The 24,389-nt window shown below is 60.5% G+C and overlaps 1 protein-coding gene across 2 annotated transcripts; it reads left to right on the top strand.

Moving 5' to 3' along the window:
* Positions 1-1,189: 1,189 nt before the first annotated feature.
* On the top strand, positions 1,190-20,854 carry LOC130840047 (angiotensin-converting enzyme). 2 transcript variants are annotated; one of them, XM_057715081.1, is made up of 25 exons: positions 1,190-1,655; positions 2,286-2,453; positions 3,070-3,163; positions 3,861-4,004; positions 4,410-4,601; positions 5,177-5,274; positions 5,658-5,830; positions 6,182-6,405; positions 6,755-6,899; positions 7,183-7,281; positions 7,537-7,659; positions 8,318-8,529; positions 9,190-9,326; positions 10,193-10,351; positions 10,626-10,713; positions 12,542-12,685; positions 12,856-13,047; positions 14,342-14,439; positions 14,639-14,811; positions 16,667-16,890; positions 17,196-17,340; positions 17,625-17,723; positions 19,601-19,723; positions 19,994-20,181; positions 20,345-20,854. In XM_057715081.1, exons 1-25 carry the CDS (start codon positions 1,404-1,406, stop codon positions 20,572-20,574), a joined length of 3,924 nt encoding a protein of 1,307 aa, XP_057571064.1. In that variant the 5' UTR covers positions 1,190-1,403; the 3' UTR covers positions 20,575-20,854. The 2 variants fall into 2 exon arrangements, with proteins under 2 accessions (XP_057571064.1, XP_057571065.1); XM_057715082.1 differs by lacking the exons at positions 1,190-1,655; positions 2,286-2,453; positions 3,070-3,163; ... (7 more) ...; positions 7,537-7,659; positions 8,318-8,529 and adding an exon at positions 8,862-9,096.
* The last annotated feature ends 3,535 nt before the right edge of the window (positions 20,855-24,389 follow it).

Here is a 24,389-nt window from a genome sequence, read left to right as displayed (position 1 = left end):
CCTGACAACTCAGCACCCTCTAGGGCCACACAGCCTCCTGCTCACACTCCACAGGGCACCGCGAGCCCACACGTCCCTCAGAGCCACCCCACACGCAGATACCCGGGAGCCCAAGTGATTCCCAAGGGCCCCGAGCAGCGGAGTGGGTTGGGCTCTCCCAGGCAGCTGCCACCGGCTCCTTCCCTGCCCCCCCTGCCCAGCCTCCACTTCCTCCATCTCCCGGCCCACACCTTGTCAGTGTCTGCGAGGAGGCAGGTCCTCCCACCTCTGGGGATAGACACCATGACACTGGGGAGTCAGAGGAGGACGCTCAGCCTCTACAGCCTCCTCAAGAGGCTGCCACTCTCCTTCCTCCCCCCGGGGTTGTCATTTGGAGGGACACGTGGGCGAGACAGGGAAAGACTGATGGGGAGTGTGGAGACCTGAGGTGACTTGGAGCAAGCCATTCAGTGAGTCTTAATGTGTTCCTCTGTTGAAGGAGAGGCTGCTGCCATCTCTGAGCCCACCTTTATAGCTCTCAAAGTTGGCAAGCCTGTGATTGTGTCCGCCTGAGGAATGCCAGCTTGTGTGAAGAAAGCAGGTGTGCCAGCGCTCCTGTGGCTCTCTCCCCCTGCCCCCCAGAACAGCCCATCCATTCTTTCCCCCCGTCTGATAGCACCCCCCCCCCAATCCCCAGGTGATCCGGGGTTTCTGGACACCGCCCCCAGGCGCCTGCGGAAGCCTCACTCTCCCCCAGCCATGCAGGCCACACCGTGTCCCGCCAAGGCCTAGTGAAGAAGCTGGACCGGGTGACCAGCATTCACCCTACCCTGCAGCACTAGCGGCACTGCGGACAGCTCCCCCACCTTGTCGCTCCCGAGCCCAGAGAGCCCTGGAGCGGTTAGGCCGGAAGACTTGTCAGAGACCGCGGGGCTCCGGGTCCCTGCGCCGAGGCTGTGTGATGGAAGGGGAGGGCAGCCTGGCAGCCTTGGGTGTTCCAGCAGACTGCTGGGTCCCTCGGCTTCAGAGGTGTGTGTGTGTGTGTGTGTGTGTGTGTGTGTGTGTGTGTGTGTGTGTGTGTGTGTGTTTCGGGGTGGGGGAGGTTCTCCTTCCCAGCCTGCCCTGTGAAAGCCTGACCTAAGGCCCATCCACCTCCCCACCTCGGCCTGCATCTCGCAGGGGGCCGCCTCGGCCCGTCGGGCCGGCACCCCTACCCGGGGCGGGCCAGGAAGCCTCGGTCCCCGCCCCGCTCCGCTAGGCCCGCTCTGCGGCCGGGGGACTTTGGAGCCGAGGAGGAAGCGCGGCGGGGCGGGGAGGTGGGGGTGTGTCGGGAGGCGGCGGCGGCGGCGGCGGCCGGGTTTTATAACCCGCAGGGCGGGCGCGGCGCGGGAGAAGGGGCTGCTCCGCGCACCGCGCCCCGCGCCATGGGGGCCGCCTCGGGCCGCCGGTGGCTGCGGCCGCTGCCGTTGCTGCTGCTGCTGCTGCCGCCGCCGCCGCCGCCCGCGGTCCTGGCGCTCGACCCCGCGTTGCAGCCGGGGAACTTTGCCGCCGACGAGGCCGGGGCGCAGGTCTTCGCAGAGAGCTTCAATGCGAGCGCCGAGCAGGTGCTGTTCCAGAGCACGGCCGCCAGCTGGGCGCACGACACCAACATCAACGAGGAGAACGCGCGGCGCCAGGTGGGCGCGCGGGCCCGGGGCGGGGGCTGGGCCCGGGCGCCCAATCACAGGCCGGCGGCCGGGCGCCGGGGGGCGGGGAGTCACCACCCCGCGCGCGTCCGCGGCCCCCGGGCGGTGGGCACCCGGCCCGGCCAGCCGGTCTCCCCGCGAACCCCCGCCCCAGCGCCGTCCCGGCAGACAGGCGGTCGGCTCGCTAGCACGGTGCTGGGCGCATGGTCCCGCCCCGTAAGGAACCGAACGGGTGAGGCTGGCCCCTCCGACTTGGAGTCCCCCAGGGCGCAGCGCCTGGGGGTGGCGCAGGGCTGGGTCCGCGGCCGTCTCCCGCCCTGCTGTGGGTTCGCATCCTCTCTGGCCGCAACCGACCCCTCTCTCACTGTGCCTGTCGCCGCTTATCACTGTCTGTTCACACTGCATTCCCCGCCCCCACCCCACCCCCCGCCTCTCTTCTGGCCCCAGGTTCTGCTCCACTGCCTCCCTGAGGCAGACTCCCCCAGTTCTTCACCCCGACGGCCGAGGAGGAGGGAGCACTGCTCCCACAAGCCCCAGTCTCCAGAAGCCCTTAGCCTTCCTCTCCTCCCCCAGCGCCATGGATTCCCCGTTTACCTTCTCGTGCCCTCCCGGTGCCCACAGGAAGAAGCAGCCCTGATCAGCCAGGAGTTTTCAGAGGTCTGGGGCCAGAAGGCCAAGGCTCTGTTTGACCCCATCTGGCAGAACTTCACTGACCCCAAGCTTCAACGCATCATCGGTGCTGTGCGCACGCTGGGCCCTGCCAACCTGCCCCTGGTCAAGCGGCAGCAGGTGGGCCTGGTGGACCTGAGGGTAGAGGCAGAAGTGCCCGGTGCCTCCCGGTGCCCCACGGTGCTGGGGAGGGGGGAGCCTGGCAGGGAGGGACCCTGGGATCTCTGCTGGCCCTGAGTGCAGGGGAAGCCCTGGTAAGCACAGAAGGGATTCCTGAAGTACTGATTTTCCTTGGAGACGGGGTGAGAGAAGTTATATTAAAGTAAGTATTATGGAGCAGAAAGCAAAATTCGAGGAAAGAGTAAAAGATGAAAGGTTCTCTATAGGTGGTTTGGTTTATGAGCTTCCTCAGAAAGACTGAGGAGGACTGGGAAGGCTTCAAGGTCAGAGAATGAGAGGAATTTGCCCTCACTCAGGGTGGTGGCCCAGCTCAGAGCTGAACCCTGATCCCCGATCTCAGGACACTCGTTTCCCACCTCCACAGGCTGCCTCCGCTGGAAGGGGAATCGTGCATTCATGTTCAGATGTGCCCTGGGTGCCGTGAAGTGGCCTTGTCCAAGCCACGTCCCCCTGTCCAGGCATCTCCCCTTTCCCTCCCAGCAAGAAGAGGAGGGGGTGGCCAGATTACCTCCGAGGGCTGTTCATGGCTAACATTTTCTCAACTCTAACTCCCCAGTACAACTCTCTGCTAAGCAACATGTCCCGGATTTACTCCACGGCCAAGGTCTGCTTCCCCAACAAGACTGCCACCTGCTGGTCCCTGGACCCAGGTACGGCCCTGTGTCTACTGTCTTCAGGGGCTTGCTCCCCTTCCCCATCACTCTGCTGCACTCAGGAGGATGGTGTGTTTCTGCAGAGAGAGTGGGTAAACCCAAAGGCATTAACCTCCAACTGGGACTGGACTGCCAGATGCCCCCACACCTCTGCTCCTCCAGGCAAACTCCAACCTCCAGCCCCCACCCCGCCCCCACCCCCACCCTCACGTGTGCTTTTTCCTCTCCCATCACAACTGGCCTTCCTCCTGGCTGCCTTGCTTTCCATTTTATGGGTCCTCTCATTCCCCGCAAGAGCCTTCCACAGGCCTTAGATCCCCCTCTCCCCCCTCCTCTCTTATAAGCCTCCTCCTCTCCCCCCGCCCCCTACCCCATGTACCTGGCAGCCTTGAGGTCAGCCACTCCGTCCAAGGAGCCAAGAAGGGTCTGTCTGGGTTTCAACTTCTTGGTGTCCTCTTTGTGTCAACCACCTTAGATCATCATTTCCTGGGAATCAGGACCTTGCCTGGGTGCTTGCTTTGTATAGCTCCCGGTCCCATCCTGTCCAGCTTGTAGGTTGCCCTTGGCTTTGAGGGTATGATGATGTTGAGGAAGCAGGAGGAGATGGTGAGGACCAGTGTGGGAGCTCTAGTGAAGGCTATTGCTGACTTCGACGCAGAAGTCTCCAAACTCACCCTGCTCACCTGTGTCTCAGAGCTCACCAACATCCTGGCTGCCTCTCGAAGCTATACCCTGCTGCTATATGCCTGGGAGGGCTGGCACAACGCTGTGGGCATCCCGCTGAAACCCCTGTACCAGGACTTCACGGCCCTCAGCAACGAAGCCTACAAGCAGGATGGTGAGCATGGCCACCCGTCCCTCGTGTGGGCGTTTCCCTCTATCGTCTGTCTCCACCGAGCCCTGCCCCCTGAGGCAGGCAGAGCAGCTATTACAATGACTCCATACACTGGTCCAAGGTCACACAGATGGACTAAAGCCCAGTTCTGCCCTCACGCCACCCCTCCTGGAGCTCCTCCCGGCCCTAGGGCTCATCTTTGCCTCTCATGCTCTCTAGGATCTGTTTAGCTAGAGTTGGAGCAACCGGTAGTTAGAAAATTGTGGAGCAACGACCCCCACGCCCTCCCTTCCAGCTAGTGGGCAGATATGCTGGCCGTGAGCCAGGAGAATGGCCCCGCGGTAGCTGGGAGGCAGAGGTGCCAGAGCCCGGGGCCTGAGCGGCACCCCAACACCACCCCTCGGCTAGGCTTCTCAGACACGGGGGCCTACTGGCGCTCCTGGTACGCCTCCCCCACCTTCACGGAGGACCTGGAGCGCCTCTACCATCAGTTAGAGCCCCTCTACCTGAACCTCCATGCCTACGTCCGCCGCGCGCTGCACCGCCGATACGGGGACAGATACATCAACCTCAGGGGACCCATCCCTGCTCACCTGCTGGGTAAGGACCTGGCCTTGCCTCCACACATGTCCGGGGTCATCCTCACCGTGTGTCCCATTTCAGAGCACCACACTACTCACTCCCCACACGTGAGCCCCTACAGCAGGTGACTCTTCTCATGGTCACTATTGTTCCTACTTTTCAGATGGGGACCCCGAGGCTTAGGGCACGCAAGTGACGTGGCAGAGGGCAGAGACTAGTAAAGGGTGGAGCCGGGAGTCACACCGAAGGCGTTGGCCCCAGGTGCAGTGGAGGAGGAAAAATGAGTCCAGTTTACGCCCCAGGAAGCCAGCCCTGTGGCCCTGCATCAGGGTTGGGAGGCAGGGACCCTGGCGCCGTCAGAAAGGACCCAGCAGCACCACCTGGGCTCACACGGGGCCTCTGCCGGCCCCGGGAAACGCGGAGCACTTGGCAGTGCGGGTGGGTTGACGTGTGAGCCAGCCAAGCCGGCTGTGGCCCTGCAGCACCCCGGGGTCCAGACACCAGAGGCCCAGAGTGCTGTTCAGTGACACACATGGGGAAGCAGGCGCTGGCTGCGCTGGGAGCCAAGCTGTCTAGCTCCCTCCTCTGTCCAGGGAACATGTGGGCCCAGAGCTGGGACAACATCTACGACATGGTGGTGCCTTTCCCCGACAAGCCCAATCTTGATGTTACCAGCACTATGGTGCAGAAGGTAAGCTCGGAGTCAGGCTAGGCTGGGGGCCGCAGGCATGAATCAGACATGAGGAGACGGGCGGGAAGGGACCTTGGTCCCTCCCTTTCTACGAGCAGCAGCCTGGAGTGTGTGTCCAAGCTGTGAGCTGGGGTCTGTGTCCTCAGTGAGGTGCCAGTCCCTCCCTCCAGGACCCCGCAGGGGTAGGGGTTGTGAGCAGTGGTCCACTTTTGTTTATCCACTGTAGCCAGTAGCGGCCCGGCCTCTGGGAAGGGAGCCCACAGAGCAGAAGTGCTGTCCATGAGCAGGGACCTGACCTGGGTGGGGGACCACAGACAGGCCCCTGGGGCAGCTGTGGCGGGCTCCGGCAGCTGGCCCCTGACCCATGCGCACACCCCCACCAGGGCTGGAACGCTACACACATGTTCCGGGTGGCAGAGGAATTCTTCACCTCCCTGGGGCTGCTGCCCATGCCTCCTGAGTTTTGGGCAGAGTCCATGCTGGAGAAACCAAGTGATGGGCGTGAGGTGGTGTGCCACGCCTCCGCCTGGGACTTCTACAACAGGAAAGACTTCAGGTCTCCATGCGAGAGGAGGGTTCCGGGAATCCCAAAGGGTGGGCAGCCTGGGCACAGAGAAGCCAGTTCCCAGGCCCGCCTCTGCCCCAGCGCCAACCCTGGCTGGGGGGCTGCCGTAGGCTGCCTTCCCTGGGCAGCTCTGACAGGCAGTCAGCTCTGTACCTTGGAACAGAGGGAAAAGGCCGGAGTGTGGACTGGGGCAGGGGGAAGGGTTTGCATGTTTCCGCCAGCGCCTTCGAGCCCGGGGGCATTGCCCGCCTGCCTCCTTTCCCCGAGGCGCTAGCCTCCCCCGTTCTCTGGTCCCTGTGCTGCCCGCGCTTCGCCCTCACACACACCCTCCCCCCGCCCCAGGATCAAGCAGTGCACACGGGTCACTATGGACCAGCTGTCCACGGTGCACCACGAGATGGGCCACGTGCAATACTACCTGCAGTACAAGGACCAGCACGTCTCCCTGCGCCGAGGCGCCAACCCCGGCTTCCACGAGGCCATCGGGGACGTGCTGGCGCTCTCCGTCTCCACTCCTGCACATCTGTACAAAATTGGCCTGCTGGATCATGTCACCAATGACACAGGTATGAGGGCGGGAAGTGGACAGCCCAGCCCAGCCCCACCCAGACCCCACTCAATCCCACAGCAGGCCCGCACTAGTCCCTGCTCCCATCTGCCCTTCTGGTTTCTATCTCACTGCCCCACGTCAGGCAGGTTTGGGGATCCACCCAGAGCCTCACAGCCTACCCGGAGTCTCAACTCCACTGCCCAAGCACCCTCTTCCAAGTAGGGCCCCATGGTCCCAAAGGCCGGGGCTCCCTTCTCTGCGTCTGCCCAGCCTCACCTCCTGCTGGCTTCTCCCCAGGCCCACCCTGTCCCAGCTGGACTCCCCTCTCACTCTGACCTTTCTCTTTTCATCTCATCTCCCGACAGAAAGCGACATCAATTACTTGTTAAAGATGGCGCTGGAAAAAATTGCCTTCCTGCCGTTTGGCTACTTGGTGGACCAGTGGCGTTGGGGGGTCTTTAGTGGGCGTACCCCCCCTTCCCTCTACAACTATGACTGGTGGTATCTTCGGTGAGCAAAGAGGGACCAGGAAGGGCCTAATCCCAAATGGGCCTCCCCACCCTCCCAGGTAGCCTGTCTCCTGCCTTCCTCCTCTCGAATGGTGCCTCCATCCTCTTCTCACGGCCTTCTTTCCTGCCTAAAGCTGTGTCCGTCAGGAAGTCTTCCCCAATTCACCAGGATGGGGAAGGGGTGGCCGGTGGGGATGCCTGCTGAGCAGTCTTTTCTGCAAAGGTAAAATCAGCCTGTGTACAACCCTTGGGTCCTAAGACCATCTAACCACATCCTCTTCCAGAACCAAATATCAGGGGATCTGTCCTCCAGTCGTCCGAAACGAAACTCACTTCGATGCTGGAGCCAAGTTTCATGTCCCAAATGTGACACCATACATCAGGTACTGTTGCCCCCAGTTCAGGCACACCCTTAGACCCCTTTCCCCAACTCTGGGACCCCCATTCCCAGGGCTCGTCCCCACACTCTTCTGGCCCCCCGCAGCAGCCTGGAACTCAAGTGGGCCTCTCTCCTGAGCCAAGCTTGTTCTCCCTTCTCCCCCAGGCAGCCCCTGGTCCGGCCTCTGCCCAGTGGAGGCTGGCTGGGATCTGGGCACGGGGCCTCCACCCTCCCCCTCACGCCCGCCCTGTGCCTGCAGGTACTTCGTGAGTTTTGTCCTGCAGTTCCAGTTCCATCAAGCCCTGTGCAAGGAGGCGGGCCACGAGGGCCCCCTGCACCAGTGTGACATCTACCAGTCCACGCAGGCGGGGGCCAAGCTCCGGTGTGTAGGGGCACAGGGCGGGTAGTGGGAGGTGAGGGAAGAGGCTGGTAAAGGGTGTGTCTGGTGGGGGCACCACCACCAGACCAGTGGAGGAAGCCTTTCTCCCCTCCCCCTCCCGTTCTTTCTCTCATCAAATGTTTATTGAGTGGGCCTTCTGGCTGGCATGGGGCAAGACAAATGTACCCCCCTTCACAGAGCTCCTAGGCCCTGAGCCTTTTTTTTTTTAATTTATTTATTTATTGGCTGTGTTGGGTCTTCATTGCTGCGTGCGGGCTTTCTCTAGTTGTGGCAAGCGGGGGCTACTCTTTGTTGTGGTGCGCGGACTTCTCTTGTTGAGGAGCACGGGCTCTACACATGTGAGCTTCAGTAGTTGTGGCCTGCAGGTTCTAGAGCACAGGCTCAGTAGTTGCGGTGCATGGGCTTTGTTGCTCTGTGGCATGTGGGATCTTCCCGGACCAGGGATCGAACTGGTGTCCGCTGCACTGGCAGGCGGATTCTTAACCACTGCACCACCAAGGAAGTCCCTAGGCCCTGAGTCTTAAGGCTGCCATTCTCGCCATTCAGTGGGGGCAGACGTGGCTGGAGGTGGGGCAGGTGGGCCAGGGCAGCAGTAGCGGCCTGAGTGCCCTGTGCCCACCATGCCCACTCTGCCTGACAGGGCAGTGCTGCAGGCAGGCTCCTCACGGCCCTGGCAGGAGGTGCTGAAGGACATGGTTGGCTCAGATGCCCTGGATGCCCAGCCGCTGCTCAACTACTTCCAGCCGGTCACACAGTGGCTGCAAGAGCAGAACCAGCAGAACAGCGAGGTCCTGGGCTGGCCAGAATATCAGTGGCGCCCCTCGATGCCCGACAATTACCCGGAGGGCATTGGTAAAGCCTGAGGGAGGCTGGGGCAGGGCGCTACAGCAGGTTCTCAGTTCTAGACTCGGGCCCCAGGCCCCCGGTTCATGGTGCCCCACCAGCTTCTCCCAACTGGGCCCTGGAGCCCTGCCTGGAGGGCCAGCAGCCCCCTGAGCTGGTCAGCAGGGGCCTGCGATGGGGGGGGGGCACGTCTTTCCCAGAATCCTGGGGAGGGTGTGCCCACATCTGAGGCCCCAGTCAGGGGGCTGGCTGGCGGGCACACTGCTCTATGAGGTCACACTGCAGGCTCCGCTCTTACTGGCCAGGGGGCGGGGGCGGCAGGGCTCTGCTCTCCTGCGGCCATGGGCCAAGGTTGGGCTGCTCCAGGACTGCCCCACCTCCTCCCCCTCCTCCTCCTGCTCTGCTGTGGACGCCCCCTGCTGGTCCCCGGCCAGGGGACCACCAGCCAGGGGACCACCGGCCAGGGGACCACCGGCCAGGTGACGGTCAACCAGGGAACGACTAGCCAGGCAACGACCAGCAGCCAGACAACCACCGGCCACTCAACAGCCAGCAGCCCGAGAGCCCAGAGCCCAAGTGGGACTGGCTGGGCACCGGTGGGAGGGGTGCCAGGGCAGCAGCAGGAGGGCGAGGGGAGGCCTGTCTGTGTCCCTCTGCTGTGTCCCACAGACCTGGTGTCCGACGAGGCTGAGGCCAGCAAGTTTGTGGAGGAATATGACCAGCGATCCCAGGTGGTGTGGAACGAGTATGCAGAGGCCAGCTGGAACTACAGCACCAACATCACCAAGGAGGGCAGCAAGACGCTGGTAGGGGCCCCCCACGTCCCTCCTGCCCAGGCTCGCGCACAGACCCACACAGTGCACGTGTGCTCCTCCCCCCAGGGGCCCCTCCTCTGAAACCCAGGCCGACCTTCCGCCCCCGACGTCACCTCGGTGGGGACAGGCTGTCAGATTTGTGAAAAATCCCAATGGCGTTATTGAAAAGGGTCCAGTTTCAGGTTTGGGCAGGCACACACCCAATGCCTAGACAAGTTATCTTTCATTGACAGTCAATCTGTTGTTGGTAACGGGATAGTTTGTACAGAAATATGTGATGCTAAAATCAGTTTTTAAAAGGATTGAAAGCTCCTTTTTGCCACCATAGCGAGAGCTCCACCTCCCCTTCAAGCCCCCTCCCCACCCGTGTGGCTGAGCGCAGGTTATAACCAAGGTGAGCCGCGGAGGACTAACATTTCTTGAAGACCCACTATGTGCTGGTCACTATCCCTTGGCACTTGACATCTGTTGCCTCATTTATTCCTCAACCCCCTTGCAAAACCAGTGACCTTATTCCCATTTTACAGCTGGGACCCCAAGGCTCAGAGAGGCCACAGAGCAAATAGCAAGCTGCCTCTGTCCTAACAGCCTTTGAGACACGGGGTGGGGTTTCCTTCTCTGCCTCTGCCACCAGATGTCTTGCTCCATGTGGGCATCTGTTGAGGGGCAGTTACTGCACACAGGACGTTACAGACAGTCTGGGTTGAAGAGGGTCTTCATAGGCAAAGGCAGCAACTTGATAAAACTGCCCCCCCACCAACACCCCCAGTCCCTTCAGCTCCCCTTAAGGCACCTCCTCCTAGGAGGCCTTTCCAGAGCTCCTGGGCCTCATGATATGGCTCCCCCTGTGCCTTCAGCTGGTGAAGAACGTACAGATGGCAAACCACACGGTCAAGTACGGCACCTGGGCCAGGAAGTTCGATGTGACCAACTTCCAGAATGCCACCGTGAAGCGGATGATAAAGAAGGTTCAGGATCTAGAGCGGGCGGCGCTGCCTGTCCAGGAGCTGGAGGAGGTGCGTACCTTGCGGGCAGCAGGGGGTGGAGGATTCAAGGTCAGGAGAGGGTCCTAGCTCGGGGGACAGCGTCTGGCCTTCATGCTGCCTCCCCTTCCTCGGTCTGTCAGTCGTGACATCGGCACACACCTGGGCCTGGCTGAGAAGGCAGAGCCTTGGGAGCGCCGTCCCCAGCGTCCCCAGCGGCGCGGCCCAGCCCAGCCCCGCGACGCTGGCTGGGGCGGAGCTGGGAGCCCGGGGCTGAAGCTCGCTGGCCCTCTCCTTCCCCCTGCAGTACAACCAGATCCTGCTGGACATGGAGACCACTTACAGCGTGGCCTCTGTGTGCCACAGCAACGGCACCTGTCTGCAGCTCGAGCCTGGTGAGCGCACTGGGGAGGAAGAGGCGGGCTGGGGGAGGGTGGGGTGCTGGCCATGAGAGGGCGGAGTTCGGGTCTGACTCGCGGGGTCAGCATGCCCAGAAAACGCACCTCCCTGTTCTCCAGCAGTGGGGCTTCTCTGCCCCTGCTTAGAGCCGGCACGACGTCGTCTCCGCCCTGGTCCCCTGCCCTGCCCTCGGCTCTGCCCATCTGCTCCCTCCGGGTCCCCTCCGTTCCTCCCCACACTCCGCCCCTCGGAGCAGGTGGATCTCGCATGTGTCTCTCAGGGGCTTGGGCTCGCCAGTGGGGGGCGTAACTCTAGGCCCCTCCCCTCCGCACCCCTTCCCTGGTCCCCTCCACCTTCCCCAGCTTCTCAGGCCCTGCCCGGGCCCCTCCCCCACCCAGAAGTTGAAGCCTCAGCCTGCAGAAGCCACGTGCGCGCCGTGGCCGCTTCACACCCTCCACCGCCACCTCCTGCTGGGAGGAGTGGACGGGCTCTGGCGTGTCCTCTTTCTCTCTCAGGAGACTGGCTGGTCCTTCTTACCTTCTCCCCTTTGAAAGAGCTCAGCCCCGACACGCCAGTACCTGCACGCAGATACACCCCCTCCCCCCCTTCCCAGGGTCAGGGCGCCGGAGACATAAACATTTTTCTTGAGGAATCTCCACCCAGAAACAGTCTCTTCCTGGCCCTCCGCCCAACTCCCACATTAGACCAATAACAAATAGAAGGGGAAATGGAAAATAAACAGGAGAGAGAAACCGTTTTCCTGGGACAGGGTTTGGCCCCGGGCTGTGTTTGAGGGTAGGCACGCAACGTGGGGGGAGGGGCGGCGTCTGTGCCGTGGATGGAGAGGAGCGCCTCAATCCAGGGCCGGGCCATCGGACCGGAACCCTCACATCAGCGGAGGCCAGATGTAACATTCTCAAGCTATGGGTTTTTTTTCCCCCAACTAAAGTGAATTTGAATGTACTTTCTCTGTGAAGAGGAGATAGCACATGGCACGTTTCAGAATAGAGCACGAGTCAGTGCGGCGCGGAGGCCCGCAGGCCCGCGTGTCAGGCCGGGCCGGGCAGGAAGGGGAGCCACCCTCAGAACTGACACGCGCGCTCACGCCATCCTCAGCCCAGCTCTGAGGGCCCGTAAGCCAGGGGCCGCTCACGCAGTCAAGGCTTTGACAGGACACAGACGTGAGGTTTCTGGCTTCCGGACGAGGCTTGAGTGGATCTCTGTACTTTGCCTTCACAGCTATTCTTTTATTGAATCGGTTCAGTTACACTGTGTGAAAGGTGCCCGGGGCCCTGCGGGGACGCGGTGCGGGTGGAGGCACAGTCCCTACTCAGGGACCTCATTCTGTCCCCGTATCACAGGCAGGGCAAGCGGGGTCCCGTGACTCGCCCACGGTGATTTTGAGGCCAGGGGGAAACTGAACGAGAACTCGAGTCTTTTGACCTCCAAGCCGTTTCTCCCGGGGAGGGGGTGGGCGGGGAACGAGGGGGGAGCAGCCGCTCTGGGGTCTGGGCCTTTGGTTTGTGCCCTCGGCCACTTTCCTGGCTGGCGGACACAGCCATGTCACCGGACCGCTTGTGTGGAAAGAGGGTCCAGGGCATCCCTTGCAGGGCTGCTGCTGCCCCGCAGTCGCCTGAGGGCATGTACGTGCAGCGCCGCGCCCCGGGCCTGGCGCCCCATAAACCCCCGTGGAAAGGGCACCAGCCTGTCTCCAGGTGCCCTCGACTTGCTGCCGCGCAGTCCCTTTCCAGTTTTATTCCAGCTCTGAAGGCCGCGGGTGAGCCGAGAGCTGGAGGCTCAAGCCATCCAACCCCTCCCACCCAGATCTGACGAATCTGATGGCCACGTCCCGGAGCTACGAGGAGCTGCTGTGGGCCTGGAAGGGCTGGCGAGACAAGGTGGGGCGGTCCATCCTCCCGTACTTCCCCAAGTACGTGGAGCTCACCAACAAGGCTGCCAGGCTCAATGGTGAGTCCTCCCTGCCAGGGCCGCTGGCTGTCGGGTCCCCCCACCCCAGGGCCCTCACAGAGGTCCTCTGAGACCCAAGAGCTTGGTGGGGGGGGTGGTCCCTGGAGGAGACAGAGGGTGCTCAGGGAACGGTCCGGTGTCCAGAGAGCCTGGCCGCGTCCCCTCTGCAGGCTACCAGGACGGAGGGGACTCCTGGAGATCTATGTACGAGATGCCGTTCCTGGAGCACGACCTGGAGCAGCTCTTCCAGGAGCTGCAGCCGCTGTACCTGAACCTGCATGCCTATGTGCGCCGGGCCCTGCACCACCACTACGGGCCCGAGCTCATCAACCTGGAGGGCCCCATCCCAGCCCACCTGCTGGGTGAGGGCAAGTGAGACCGTCGACAGTACGAGGGAGGGGGTACCCAAGGCTGGCCAGAGGGCAGAGGGCAGACGGGGAAGGGTCTGCAGATGACACCTGAGGCTGGGGGAGTGAAACGACTGGGGGCTGGGGGAATGTTGCTGGGGCTGGAGTGGGCTGGGGGCTGGAGGTGGGGCAAAGAGCCCCCTACTTGCATTTGGTGCCACATTTGCTACAGCACCACGTTGCACAGGTCACCAGTGATGGGGCGGTAGGCAGAGTTCATAGGCCTGTCATGGGGAGGCGGCCTCACCCATCACAGCTCCAGACAGCATGAACGCGAGGAAGGGCCGTGAGTAGGAGCTGAGGCCTCCCCAGGAGGTGGCGCGTGCGTAGAGCCCTGAAAGATGAGAGGTTCTAACAGATGGAGAAAGTCGCCAAGAGGGGGAGAGAAGGGCAGACACGACATTCAGGCAGAGGGAGCTGGGAGAGTGTAGATCGCACTCAGCTTTTGGACCCTCATTCTTCAGGGGTTATAAACTCAAGTCCCCTGAACGGATGAAGTAGGCAGTGGAAGACAAGCAGGGATGGTAGGGACTGAGGCAAAGTAGAGGCTACTGGGTTCCTGTCTCTGTCGGGCCATCGCGAACATGTACCTGGGGGGCTTCTTACTGTGAACAGAGAGGCCAGACGGGGCCACGGACCATTTACAAATCATGAGGGAGACCCCCGTCCAGTTTTGGGTCTAGTTCTGCTCAGCCTAGAGGGTCTCTGCAGCCTAAGAGACCAGCCATGCTTGGTCCCTCTGTGGTGAGACCGGAGACCATCAGAGTGGACATCAGCTCAGTGGCAGGGAAACACAGACCACGGGGGCTTGGAGCTCAGCGCCCAGGGAGCAGAGCGGCTGGGCCCAGGCTCGCCCCTCCCCAGCCCATTCTTGCTTCTCACTCACTCTGACTCTCGCTGGTTTGCACTGCAGCCTCCCCTTGACGTCAGCTCCAGCTTAGTCTGCTTTGGCTGTGAAAGCCTCTCCAAATGTACTGCTGCACCTTTCCACTCATTCTGAACAGCTTCCTTTTCTCCACTCTCATCTTGCCCTAAATGCAGAGGCATCAACCTCTCCTAAAGGAGGGTAGTTCTTGCCAGTTGACTGCATAAACTGACCTCGGGGGACGTGGAGGGGACAGAGCAGTGGCTGGTCAGGTTGTGACCAGCTTTCCCGCCCCCCCCCCCCCCCCCCACCTGATGGTGTGAAGCCTAATACGTACCACCCGTCTCTCCTCTCTCCACCATCTCTTCCTCTACCCACCTCCAGGGAACATGTGGGCACAGAGCTGGTCCAACATCTATGACTTGGTGGTACCCTTCCCTTCAGCCCCCAGGATGGATGCCACGGAGGCCATGATAAAGCAGGTCAGTACCGGCTCCCTCCTCACAGCCCTGCTCCTCCAGAGCAGCCCCAGGGCACCGGGGAGGGGGCCCTGCCCGAATGGGAGAGGGCCCTCTGATTCAGGAGTTCCTTCCAGCTTGGCCCTCTCCCAAGGCCTTCCCACTGCGGCACCCAGTCCATCCCCACAGTCCCTGGCTTCAGCAGAGCTCCCTCTGCATGCAGGGCTGGACACCCCAAAGGATGTTTCAGGAAGCGGACAATTTCTTCACCTCTCTGGGGCTGCTGCCCGTGCCCCCTGAGTTCTGGAGCAAGTCGATGCTGGAGAAGCCGACTGACGGGCGGGAGGTAGTGTGCCACGCTTCCGCCTGGGACTTCTTCAACAGCAAGGACTTCAGGTGTGTCCAGGCTGCAGGACAGGGGGACCTAGCCCTGAGCCCAGAGGACAAGGAGATGAGTCAAGACAGCTCCACTGCTGTCTTCTCGGCCAGAGCTTGGGATGGAGGGTTAAGAGAGTTGGGCCTGGCCACAGCTTGGCCACTGGCTTGTGGCAGGGGAACCCCGTCTACCACATGAGGGTCTCCTTGAGCACTGACCAGCTCTGTCAGCTCAGTGTTCAGTGTCCCAGTTCTGGGGGTGAGCCCCACGTGAGCTGCCCAGCCTTCCCTCCTTCTCGGGAGGCCCCTGCATACAGCCACCCCTCTCCCTGGGTGCCTGTGCCTTGACAGGGAGGTACATGGGGACATGGGGGCTTTGAACAGATCAACTCTCACCACTGACAGGCTCAGAAACTGTCTTCATTGGAGGACAGTGTTTCAGCTACCTACTGCTGTGTAACAAACAAGCCCAAAACCTAGTGGTGTAAGACAGCCATTTGACTATGCTCATGATTTCATGGGCCAGGAATTCAGGCACAGTGGAAATGGCTTGTCCTGCTCTGCAATGGTGAAGATGTCCACTGGGGGAGCTCTGATGGCTAGAGATGGCTAGCATGGCTCAGTGGGGCCACCTGTCTGGGGCTGTGCTTCTGGCTGTCGGTTCAGTTCCTCAGTTCTTCTCTATATGGCACATGCTGGGACGGGGATGTTCAAGTTGGCTCCTTCACTCGCGTGCTGGGTGCCTGGGCTGGCATGGCTGGAGCAGCTGGGGTCTGGTGGGACCTCTCTCTCCAGGAGAGCTTGGACTTCCTCACAGTATGGCAGCCTTAGGTGGTCAGATTTCTTACCTGGTGGCTTGCATCCCCAGAGCAAAAGCAGAAGCAGCCAGATCTCTTAAAGACTAAGTCCAAAATAGGGACAGGTCACTTCTGCCACATTTTATCGGCTAAAGCAAGTCACAAGGCCAACCCAGGCTCAAGAGAAGGTAAAGAAGCTTCCACCTCTTGGGAGAAGTGGCAGAGATAATCTGCCTCAGCTGATGAAGTGTCCCTTATGAGAAGAGTGGACACAGAGATCCTAGAACAAAGCAGTCAGATTCACTGGTTCACCTGGCCTTGGGCCCTTCAAAAGCATGAGGACCCGAGCTGTAGGGCTGGGTGCAGACAGAATCAAGGGGGTGAGGGCTCTTTGGGGATCCTCCTTTGTATGGGGAGTCGCAGCAGAAGGTGGACAGACCCCAACCTTATTGTCCCCAGAGTGCTGGGCAGCTCTTTCCCCTCCTCCTATAATGACAGAAAAAGGGGGTCACCTGAGCTCTGGTTAGATCCGAGGGGGAATTTCTGTGGCTCACAAAGTGTGGAAAGGGAGGTAGAGCCTCTGGCTTGGCCTCTCTGCAGATGTCTCTTCAGCCCTGGCCCTGTGAACTCCTGGGGTGAATATGCTTGCTGGCATTGGGCACATGGGATGCAGAAGAGCCCAGACACTGTTGTTTCCTTCAGGAAGCCTAAGTTTTGGGAGAGACAAAACATCTAATAAGGAACCACGTAACCCACATCCTAGAAAGCCCTGCACTGACCATGATGGAGGGTCCTCATGCCTCCAGAGCACGTACTTCACATAGTTAGAAAGGCACAAGGCAGTGTGGGCTGGAGTTATTCGGGGAAGTTGGGGACAGGGGAATGGCCTGGAGGACTACACTTTAGGGGCTTCCCACCCCCAGATGCCCTCCATTTCTCCTTTTCCTCCCCATAATGCTGGGTTCCTTGCAGATAGCAGTCCTGGGGCTCTGCTCAGCATACAGTAAGGGCAGCAGGTCCCTTTGGCCCAGGGCTCCTCACTGCCCCCTTCCATGCCCTCTCCCCACCCGTGTTCCCAGGATCAAGCAGTGTACCACTGTGAACATGGAGGACCTGGTGGTGGCCCACCACGAAATGGGCCACATACAGTATTTCATGCAGTACAAGGACTTGCCTGTGACCTTCCGAGAGGGTGCCAACCCTGGCTTTCACGAGGCCATTGGGGACGTGCTGGCCCTCTCAGTGTCTACCCCCAAGCACCTGCACAAGATCAACCTGCTGAGTAGCGGGGACGGCGGCTACGGTGAGAGAGGAACAGGGAGATCCTAGTGGGCAGAGGGGCCAAGAAGGGGCAGCGAGCTCGGGAGGTGGAGAGAGGAGCCTGTACAGCCCACAGGCAGAGCTGGGACGGAACAAGGGGAACGAGGGGGGCCACCAGCAGGAAGAGTGGAGGATGAAATCCACACCATCCCGAGAGGCAGGTCCTAGGACCCAAAGAGATCTGGCTCGCCCCGCCCTCTCCACTCACCGCACACCGTCGTGGCCCCGCTGCTGGGACGCGGCAGGAGGCAGGAGTGGGTCTGATGCCGGGCTCCTTTCCCTTGGCAGAGGAGGACATCAACTTTCTGATGAAGATGGCACTCGACAAGATCGCCTTTATCCCCTTCAGCTACCTCATTGACCAGTGGCGCTGGAGGGTGTTTGATGGAAGCATCACCAAGGAGAACTACAACCAGGAGTGGTGGAGCCTCAGGTTCTAGGATGCGGCTGTGGGGGGTGTGGACCAGGGGGTCTTCGTGGGGGGATGTGCGGTCACCTGCGTCTGTGTGCACATGGTAAGTGTGTCTGCGTCTGTGGCATCTAGGGGTGTGTGTGTGTGTGTGTGTGAGTGTGTGAGTGATGGGGTACATTGGGGGCGATGACACACAGAGGCACTGGAGCGCCCAGTGCAGCCGCCATGCTTCAAATCAAAACCACCAGCTCTCCCAGCTTGATTCTCCCCAAACCCTTCCTCTAATGTGTCTTCCTCCTTGACAGGCTGAAGTACCAGGGCCTCTGTCCCCCAGTGGCCAGGTCTCAAGGTGACTTTGACCCAGGGGCCAAGTTCCACATTCCTGCAAGTGTGCCTTACATCAGGTAACAGGAAAGGGAGGCGGGCGGGCGCCCCGAGGGGCAGTGCCCCCACTCAGCACTCAGCTTGCCCTTGCTGCCCTCCGGGAGCGAGCGTCAGGGTGACCTGGGCCCCGGCCGCGTGGCGCTCTGTGTCTGGGCCACTCACCTGTGACCAAGGGTGAGCATTATTTCACTCTCACGATGTGAGAAGAGCCCCCACCCTCCAGACAGCTGCAGACAGAAACTTCACTGTAACTGGCTAATGGTGACAAGAACCTGGTTAGTTAACATTAACCACGACGCACAGCCGGATCATGACCCGAGCACAGTTTTTTTATTTTTACAAGATTGTGATTCCTTTACTATGCATTGAATGTATTTCCTCTGCTATAACTTGAGTTGTACCTGGAACACCTTCTATCCATGAGAACTAGGATTAGAGACCCAGCTAGATTGAGAGGCTGTATTATCAGGGGCGTGGGATCACAGGCTGCAGCCCAGACAGAACTGGATTCAAATCTCGCCTCCACCACTCTGTTTCCTTCAGTAAATTCCTCAGTCTCTGTGAGCATCAGTTTCCTCACCTGTGGAATCCCATTTCACAGGATCGTTGCGAGCGTTAACGTCCTAGCACACTGTCTAATACACGGTGGCCGTAACCCACCATCGTTACGTCACCATCTTAAATGGGATGCGGGAACATAGCTGCGCTGTGAGGCATGCGGCCGTGGCGTGCGTGAAAGGGGCGCCCAGTGCAGCCCCTTCCCCTCTACATGCTGCAGGGGAGCTCTTGCTGAGGACTAGGAAGGGTAATTAGAGGACCGGGAGCTCTGCTCAGAGGTGGGGACCTGGGGGGACCTCAGGGTAGAGGGCTGGGGGCCCCTGGACTGCGGGTCTCCCAGGCCTCCCATGAGGCAGGGTGCAGAGGGCACCCCAGCCCTTGCCTCCTGTGCTCCCTGGAAGGCCGGTGAGGGAGGACGTGTGCCTACTGTGCCCAGCCCTCCACCCCGGCACCTGGCACAATGTCAGTACATAGTCAACAGCTAACGAGTAAGCGTGGGGCGGGTGAATTCCGTCCCTGAGTGCAGGAAGGAAGAGAAAGCCTGCTCAGGTGCTCCTGAGAGCAGCAGTGCGCAGGGAGCCAAGCAGACTCAAGGGCACCTCAGCGCAGCCCTGAGCCGGCCAGTGCGCCAGGGTGACCCTCAGGGAGGGCCTCCGCCCGCCTGCCCGACGGGCCTCTGCGCTTCCACGCTGGCACTCACTTTCACACAGAAGCCAGGCCCACGTGGTGGTTCGCTTCCGAGCTTAGCACAGATAATTCTCCAGGCGGGGGTGGGCAAAGGGGACACACTCCACATCCTGACCAGCAGCCGTGGCGAAGCACTTTCAGGAAACGCCAGGAAAGTCCCTGACACACGGCTTGCTCCCAGCCTTCAGTGCGGGAGGCCTGCCCTGCTGGTTCAGGACATTCAAAACCTACCCAGACTCGGAGAGGCTGCCCCAGCCTTGACCAGCAGACTTCTACAGGGAACTCCTGCTGCTTTGGGAGAAAGGAGGTCATTCGGGCTGACCTCCCAAGACGTGACCCTTCGGGCAACGCCCAGCCTCTCCTTGCATGTGCCCCAGGGACAGAGATGTCGTGCCTCCAGAGCATCCTGCCGCGTCTGTGAAGGGCTGTGCCCCTGCCCCCCTCGCCACGAGGGATCCCCAGAGCCGCTCAGAGCAGGCCCTTCCGAGATGTGGAGGCAGCCTCGTGGGTGGGAGGTGTGACAGGAGGCCTGGGTGACTCTGCAGGCCTGGGCAGGCGCACCTGACATCCTGGCTGCGCCAGAGGCGGGGGCGGCTGGGACGTGGCGGCGCTGCCCCGCGGCCCCCGCCCCAGGCCTCGTCTGCCCCTGCAGGTACTTCGTCAGCTTCATCATCCAGTTCCAGTTCCACGAGGCGCTGTGCCAGGCGGCGGGCCACACGGGCTCCCTGCACGAGTGCGACATCTACCAGTCCAAGGAGGCGGGGAAGCGCCTGGCGTGAGTCTCCTCTGGCCTCCCTCTGACCTACTTCCCTCCGCCTGAAGACCCCGGTGGAGCTCCTCTGGGAACACCTGCCACGTCGGCGCTTGGGAACCAGAGCCCTCGGCCCGGGCACCCCTTCCCCAGCCCACCCCCGACCTGCCCCCCGGGCCTCTCAGTCCAAGGGCAGCCAGGGCTGGAGGTGGGGTGCAGAGACAGCGGGTGTGAGGGGCGGGGAGGCTCGCGGCCCGTCCCTCTGACGCGCTTCCCTTCCCGGGGCTCCCCCAGGGACGCCATGAAGCTGGGCTTCAGTCGGCCGTGGCCCGAAGCCATGAGGCTCATCACGGGCCAGCCCAACATGTCGGCCGCCGCCATGATGACCTACTTCAAGCCGCTGCTGGACTGGCTGGTGACCGAGAACGGGCGGCACGGGGAGAAGCTGGGCTGGCCTCAGTACAACTGGACGCCAAACTCGGGTACCGCCCCCCCCCCTCGGCCCCAGGCCGGCCCCGGGGCTCGCTCAGGGCTGAGACCCGCCCAAGCGCAGGCAGGCTGCAGGCTGACCGCCGAGCCGGGGGCGGGACGCCAGCCCTCGCCCCCAGCCCGGCCCAGCACCCGCTCTCCTTCCTCCCTGCCCAGCTCGCTTGGAAGCCTCCTTCCCGGGCACCGGCCGCGTCAACTTCCTGGGCCTGAGCCTGGAGGAGCCGCAGGCCCGCGTGGGCCAGTGGCTGCTGCTCTTCCTGGGCGTCGCCCTGCTGGTGGCCACCCTGGGCCTCACCCAGCGGCTCTTCAGCATCCGCCACCGCGGCGTCCGCCGGCCCCGCCGCGGGCCCCAGTTCGGCTCTGAGGTGGAGCTGAGACACTCCTGAGACGAGGGCTGGGCGGGCCTGCTGGGAAACGCGCCACCCAGAGACCAGGAAGGGCCCGGGGGGCGAGCTGAGGACCCGCCACTGCCCTCACGGCTCTCCCCAGTCCTCCTCCTCCTCCTCCTTCCCCTCGTCCCCCTCCCCCTCCCGCCCCTGCCCCCACTCCTCCAGTCCTCTGGACCACCAACCACCATGGCCCCTGCCCCCTGGTCCCCAGGGACCAGGCCACCTAACAAGGAACCCCCTCCCTGTCTCTCTGTGAATACAATTAAAGACCCTGCCCTCCCCATTCGCGTCTGTGTCCCTCACGGGGAAGCCAGGGACAGGGAAGCCCTCTCGCCTCCTGCCAGTCAAGGGGGTCACCTCTTGGGGTCTTCATCCTCCTCCAAGAAGAGGCTGGAAAACGCCCAAGAGCACTGGCCCCAGCACCGCCCCGCGCCCTCACCGGTCTGCCCTCCAGCCCGGGCCGCTGGCCCCTGTCCTGCATGGCAGGCAGCCCCTGCCTGGCCTGGGCACCACCCCAGGAGGGCTCTGGGCAGCAAAGAAGGAGCAGGATGTCTGGGCTTCTGGAGCCATGCCCCAGATATTCCCACAAACGACCGAGTCCCCCAGATGGAAGGCTCCCGGCTGTCCTCGGTTGCCTGGGGAGGGCTCCTTGCGTGCTGAGGGTGCAGAACGGGCTGCATGGTGACCTGAGGTGCCTGCCTGCCCCAGCTCCACGGGTGGTCAGGCCACCAGAGTATTGTCCACAGGGCTCGGGGTCAGGGCCCTTTGCCCCGGCTGGGCAGCAGCTGGTGCCCGTGCAGGGATGGCCTGCTAGGGGCCACCCCTGTCTGTCCCCCAGCACATGCCCTCACGCTGAGCCTTCCTCAGAAGGCCAGCATGGGTGTGAGGGAGTATCATTTTGAGAGACATTTTAGAATCTTTTATCCACATGTTTATTGTAGAAAATCTAGAAAACACAGAAAAGTATAAAGAAAATAAAAGCCCTTTATATCAACACCAAGAGATAAGCACGGTTGACATCGGGTGTATATCTTTCCAGCCTTTTTTCCTTAGCACATGTTTTAAATGGGATCACATTGTATTTACAGTTGTGTAACCTTTTTCCAGTTAACATGACTAGACCTATTTTTTTAGATATTTAGATGCCAAACCTAGAAACGGGCCAAAGCCTGGCCCCCTCTGTGAGGACCCTCAGCCTTGGGCCTCTTCTCGGCTTTGCTGGTGACTTGGCCCAGGCCCTAATATCTGTCCCCCAACATCCTTGAGTCCACGGCTTTTGCCCACCACCCCCCCCCACCTCTCCAGCTGCTGTTGTGTCCGTGTGTGTGTCTGTTTGTGTCTGTGATTGTGTGTGTGTCTGTGTGTGAGTGTTGAACATAGACATTTCATGGTACAGGCCTGTTCATGGGCAGGATGTGGAGTTGAGGTATTTTGGATTTGCAAGAGGGTGGAAGTCTATGATTACTTAGGACAATGGAATTTATAAACATAGCTTCTAAATAGCTCCAACCCTTCTACCACCAAAGGGTTTAATTACCTCCTCCCGAGCCTGATGTTTCAAACGCTCTCTGCTAGACAGAGGTCACTGTCACATCACGCCCTTTCCTATCTTTATGAACTGCAGAGGTTTCTGCTGCCTGTCAGAGCTGGTGGGCAGCGTGCGGGCACCAGCGTGCAACACCCAAAGGTCTGAGGGGCAGCAAAGAGTTCACAGCCTTGTCTGCTAGGCCTTTTGAAATATTAAAATTGTTCAGACTCCCCGGGTGAGCGAGGAGAGGCCACGTCTACCCGGGGGGGGGCTGAGGAAGAGGGGGTGGTGACAGCAGGAGGAGGGCCCTTTGCAGCAATTTCTCCCGGTGGCCCGAAGGCAGAGCCCTGCCCTGCGCTGCCCGCCAGGCAGTCGTTCCTCAGGGAGCAGCTGTGACCCCCACAGGCCAGGGGTGATGGTGGTTTCTCTACCCCCCCACCCACGCTGCCTCCAGCTGCCTCCAGCTGCCCCCTCTGGCTCCCATGAGTGAGCCCAGGGGCTCTGGGCTAGGCCTGAGTCAGGCCCCAGCTCCGCAGTGACCAGCCACGTGACCGGGAGCGATTTGCCTCCATTTTCACACCTGTGAGACGACGGTTCTTAACCAACCCTGTCACGGTCGCTGCAGTGGACGAATGAGATAATACAGACATTCCTGGTGCCTAGTTTCCTCTCGTTACAGTGACTGCTTCATCCCCTGATAAAGACCGCTTCACACCCGCCTCCCGCTTCCCACCTCGAGTCGCAGACGGTGAGGGCTGGAGGGGCAAGCTGAGACCAGCCCCTCGCTAGAGGGACGGGGAAAGTCGTCCAGAGCAGTCCAGAGCACTGCCAGCCGCATAGAAACTTGTCATGTTTCCTCCCTGCACCACCGGACGTTTTCCCCCTGGGAGCGCAGGGAGCGTGTTCACCTCAGTGCTGAGACGCTCAGGCTTCACCTCCTCGTCCTTTCCAGTCTCCACCTCGGGACTCCTGCCAGACCCAGCTTGGCGCTTCCTTCTTTGTCCTCCGTGTCTCCTCATTCCCGCTCATGTGTCTCATCTCTTTTTCTGTCCTGCGCTCCAAGCGGTTTCCCCATCTGTGTCTTAGCCTGTGCATTGAGATGACTTTTTCCAATTTAATAACTACTTTTTATTTTTGCATCTCTATGACTTTCAAACCTTCTGTGTTTTCACAAAAGTCTATTCTTGCCTCAAAGAACCTGTTCCTTCTCTCATCCCTTTAAAGACCCATATTTTTTTAAATTGTAAAATATCCATAACATTTACCATTTTAACCATGCTTTAATGTTTATTTATATGCTTATTTATTTATTATTGGCTGCATTTGGTCTTCGTTTCTGTGCGGACTTTCTCTAATTGTGGCGAGCAGAGGCTACTCTTCATTGTGGTACGTGGGCTTCTCATTGCGGTGGCTTCTCTTGTTGCAGAGCATGGGCTCTAGGTGCACGAGCTTCAGTAGTTGCAGCACATGGGCTCAGTAGTTGTGGCTCACGGACCCTAGCGCGCAGGCTCAGTGGTTGTGGCGCGTGGGCTTAGCTGCTCTGAGGCATATGGGATCTTCCCGGCCCAGGGATCAAACCCACATCCCCTGCACTGGCAGGCAGATTCTTAACCACTGTGCCACCAGGGAAGTCCCCATTTTAACCATTTTTAAGTGTATAGTTCAGTGGCATTGAGTATATTCAATTGTTGTGCAACTATCACCACATCCGTTCAAGTCCCTGCTTTCATGTCTTTTTTTTTTAAATAAATTTATTTATTTATTGGCTGCGTTGAGTCTTTGTTGTTGCACGCAGGCTTTCTCTAGTTGCAGAGAGCAGGGACTACTCTTCATTGTGGTACGCAGGATTCTCATTGCAGCAGCTTCTCTTGTTGTGGAGCATGGGCTCTAGGTGCATGCGGGCTTCAGTAGTTGCAGCACGTGGGCTCAGTAATTGTGGCGCACAGGCTTAGTTGCTCCACGGCATGTGGGATCTTCCCAAACCAGGGATCGAACCCTACATTGGCAGGCTGATTCTTAACCACTTCGCCACCAGGGAAGTCCCTGCTTTCACTTCTTTTTGGTATAACACCCCAAATTGAAATTCCTGGATCACATGGTAATTCTATGCTGTTTTCCACAGTGGCTGCACCATTTTATAGTCCCACTAGCAATGCACAAGGGTTCCAATTTCTGTACGTGTTGGCCATCACTTGATGTTTTCTGGGGTTTTCTTGCTTTCTTTCATTTTTTGTAATAGCCCTCCTAGTGGTATCTCATGGTTTTGGTTTGTATTTCCCTAATG

Source organism: Hippopotamus amphibius, chromosome 17 (genome assembly GCF_030028045.1).
Source record: "Hippopotamus amphibius kiboko isolate mHipAmp2 chromosome 17, mHipAmp2.hap2, whole genome shotgun sequence".
In the NCBI taxonomy this organism is placed as follows: domain Eukaryota; kingdom Metazoa; phylum Chordata; class Mammalia; order Artiodactyla; family Hippopotamidae; genus Hippopotamus; species Hippopotamus amphibius.
Note: the sequence above shows the minus strand (reverse complement) of the source record. Positions and strands in the feature narration are given on the sequence as shown.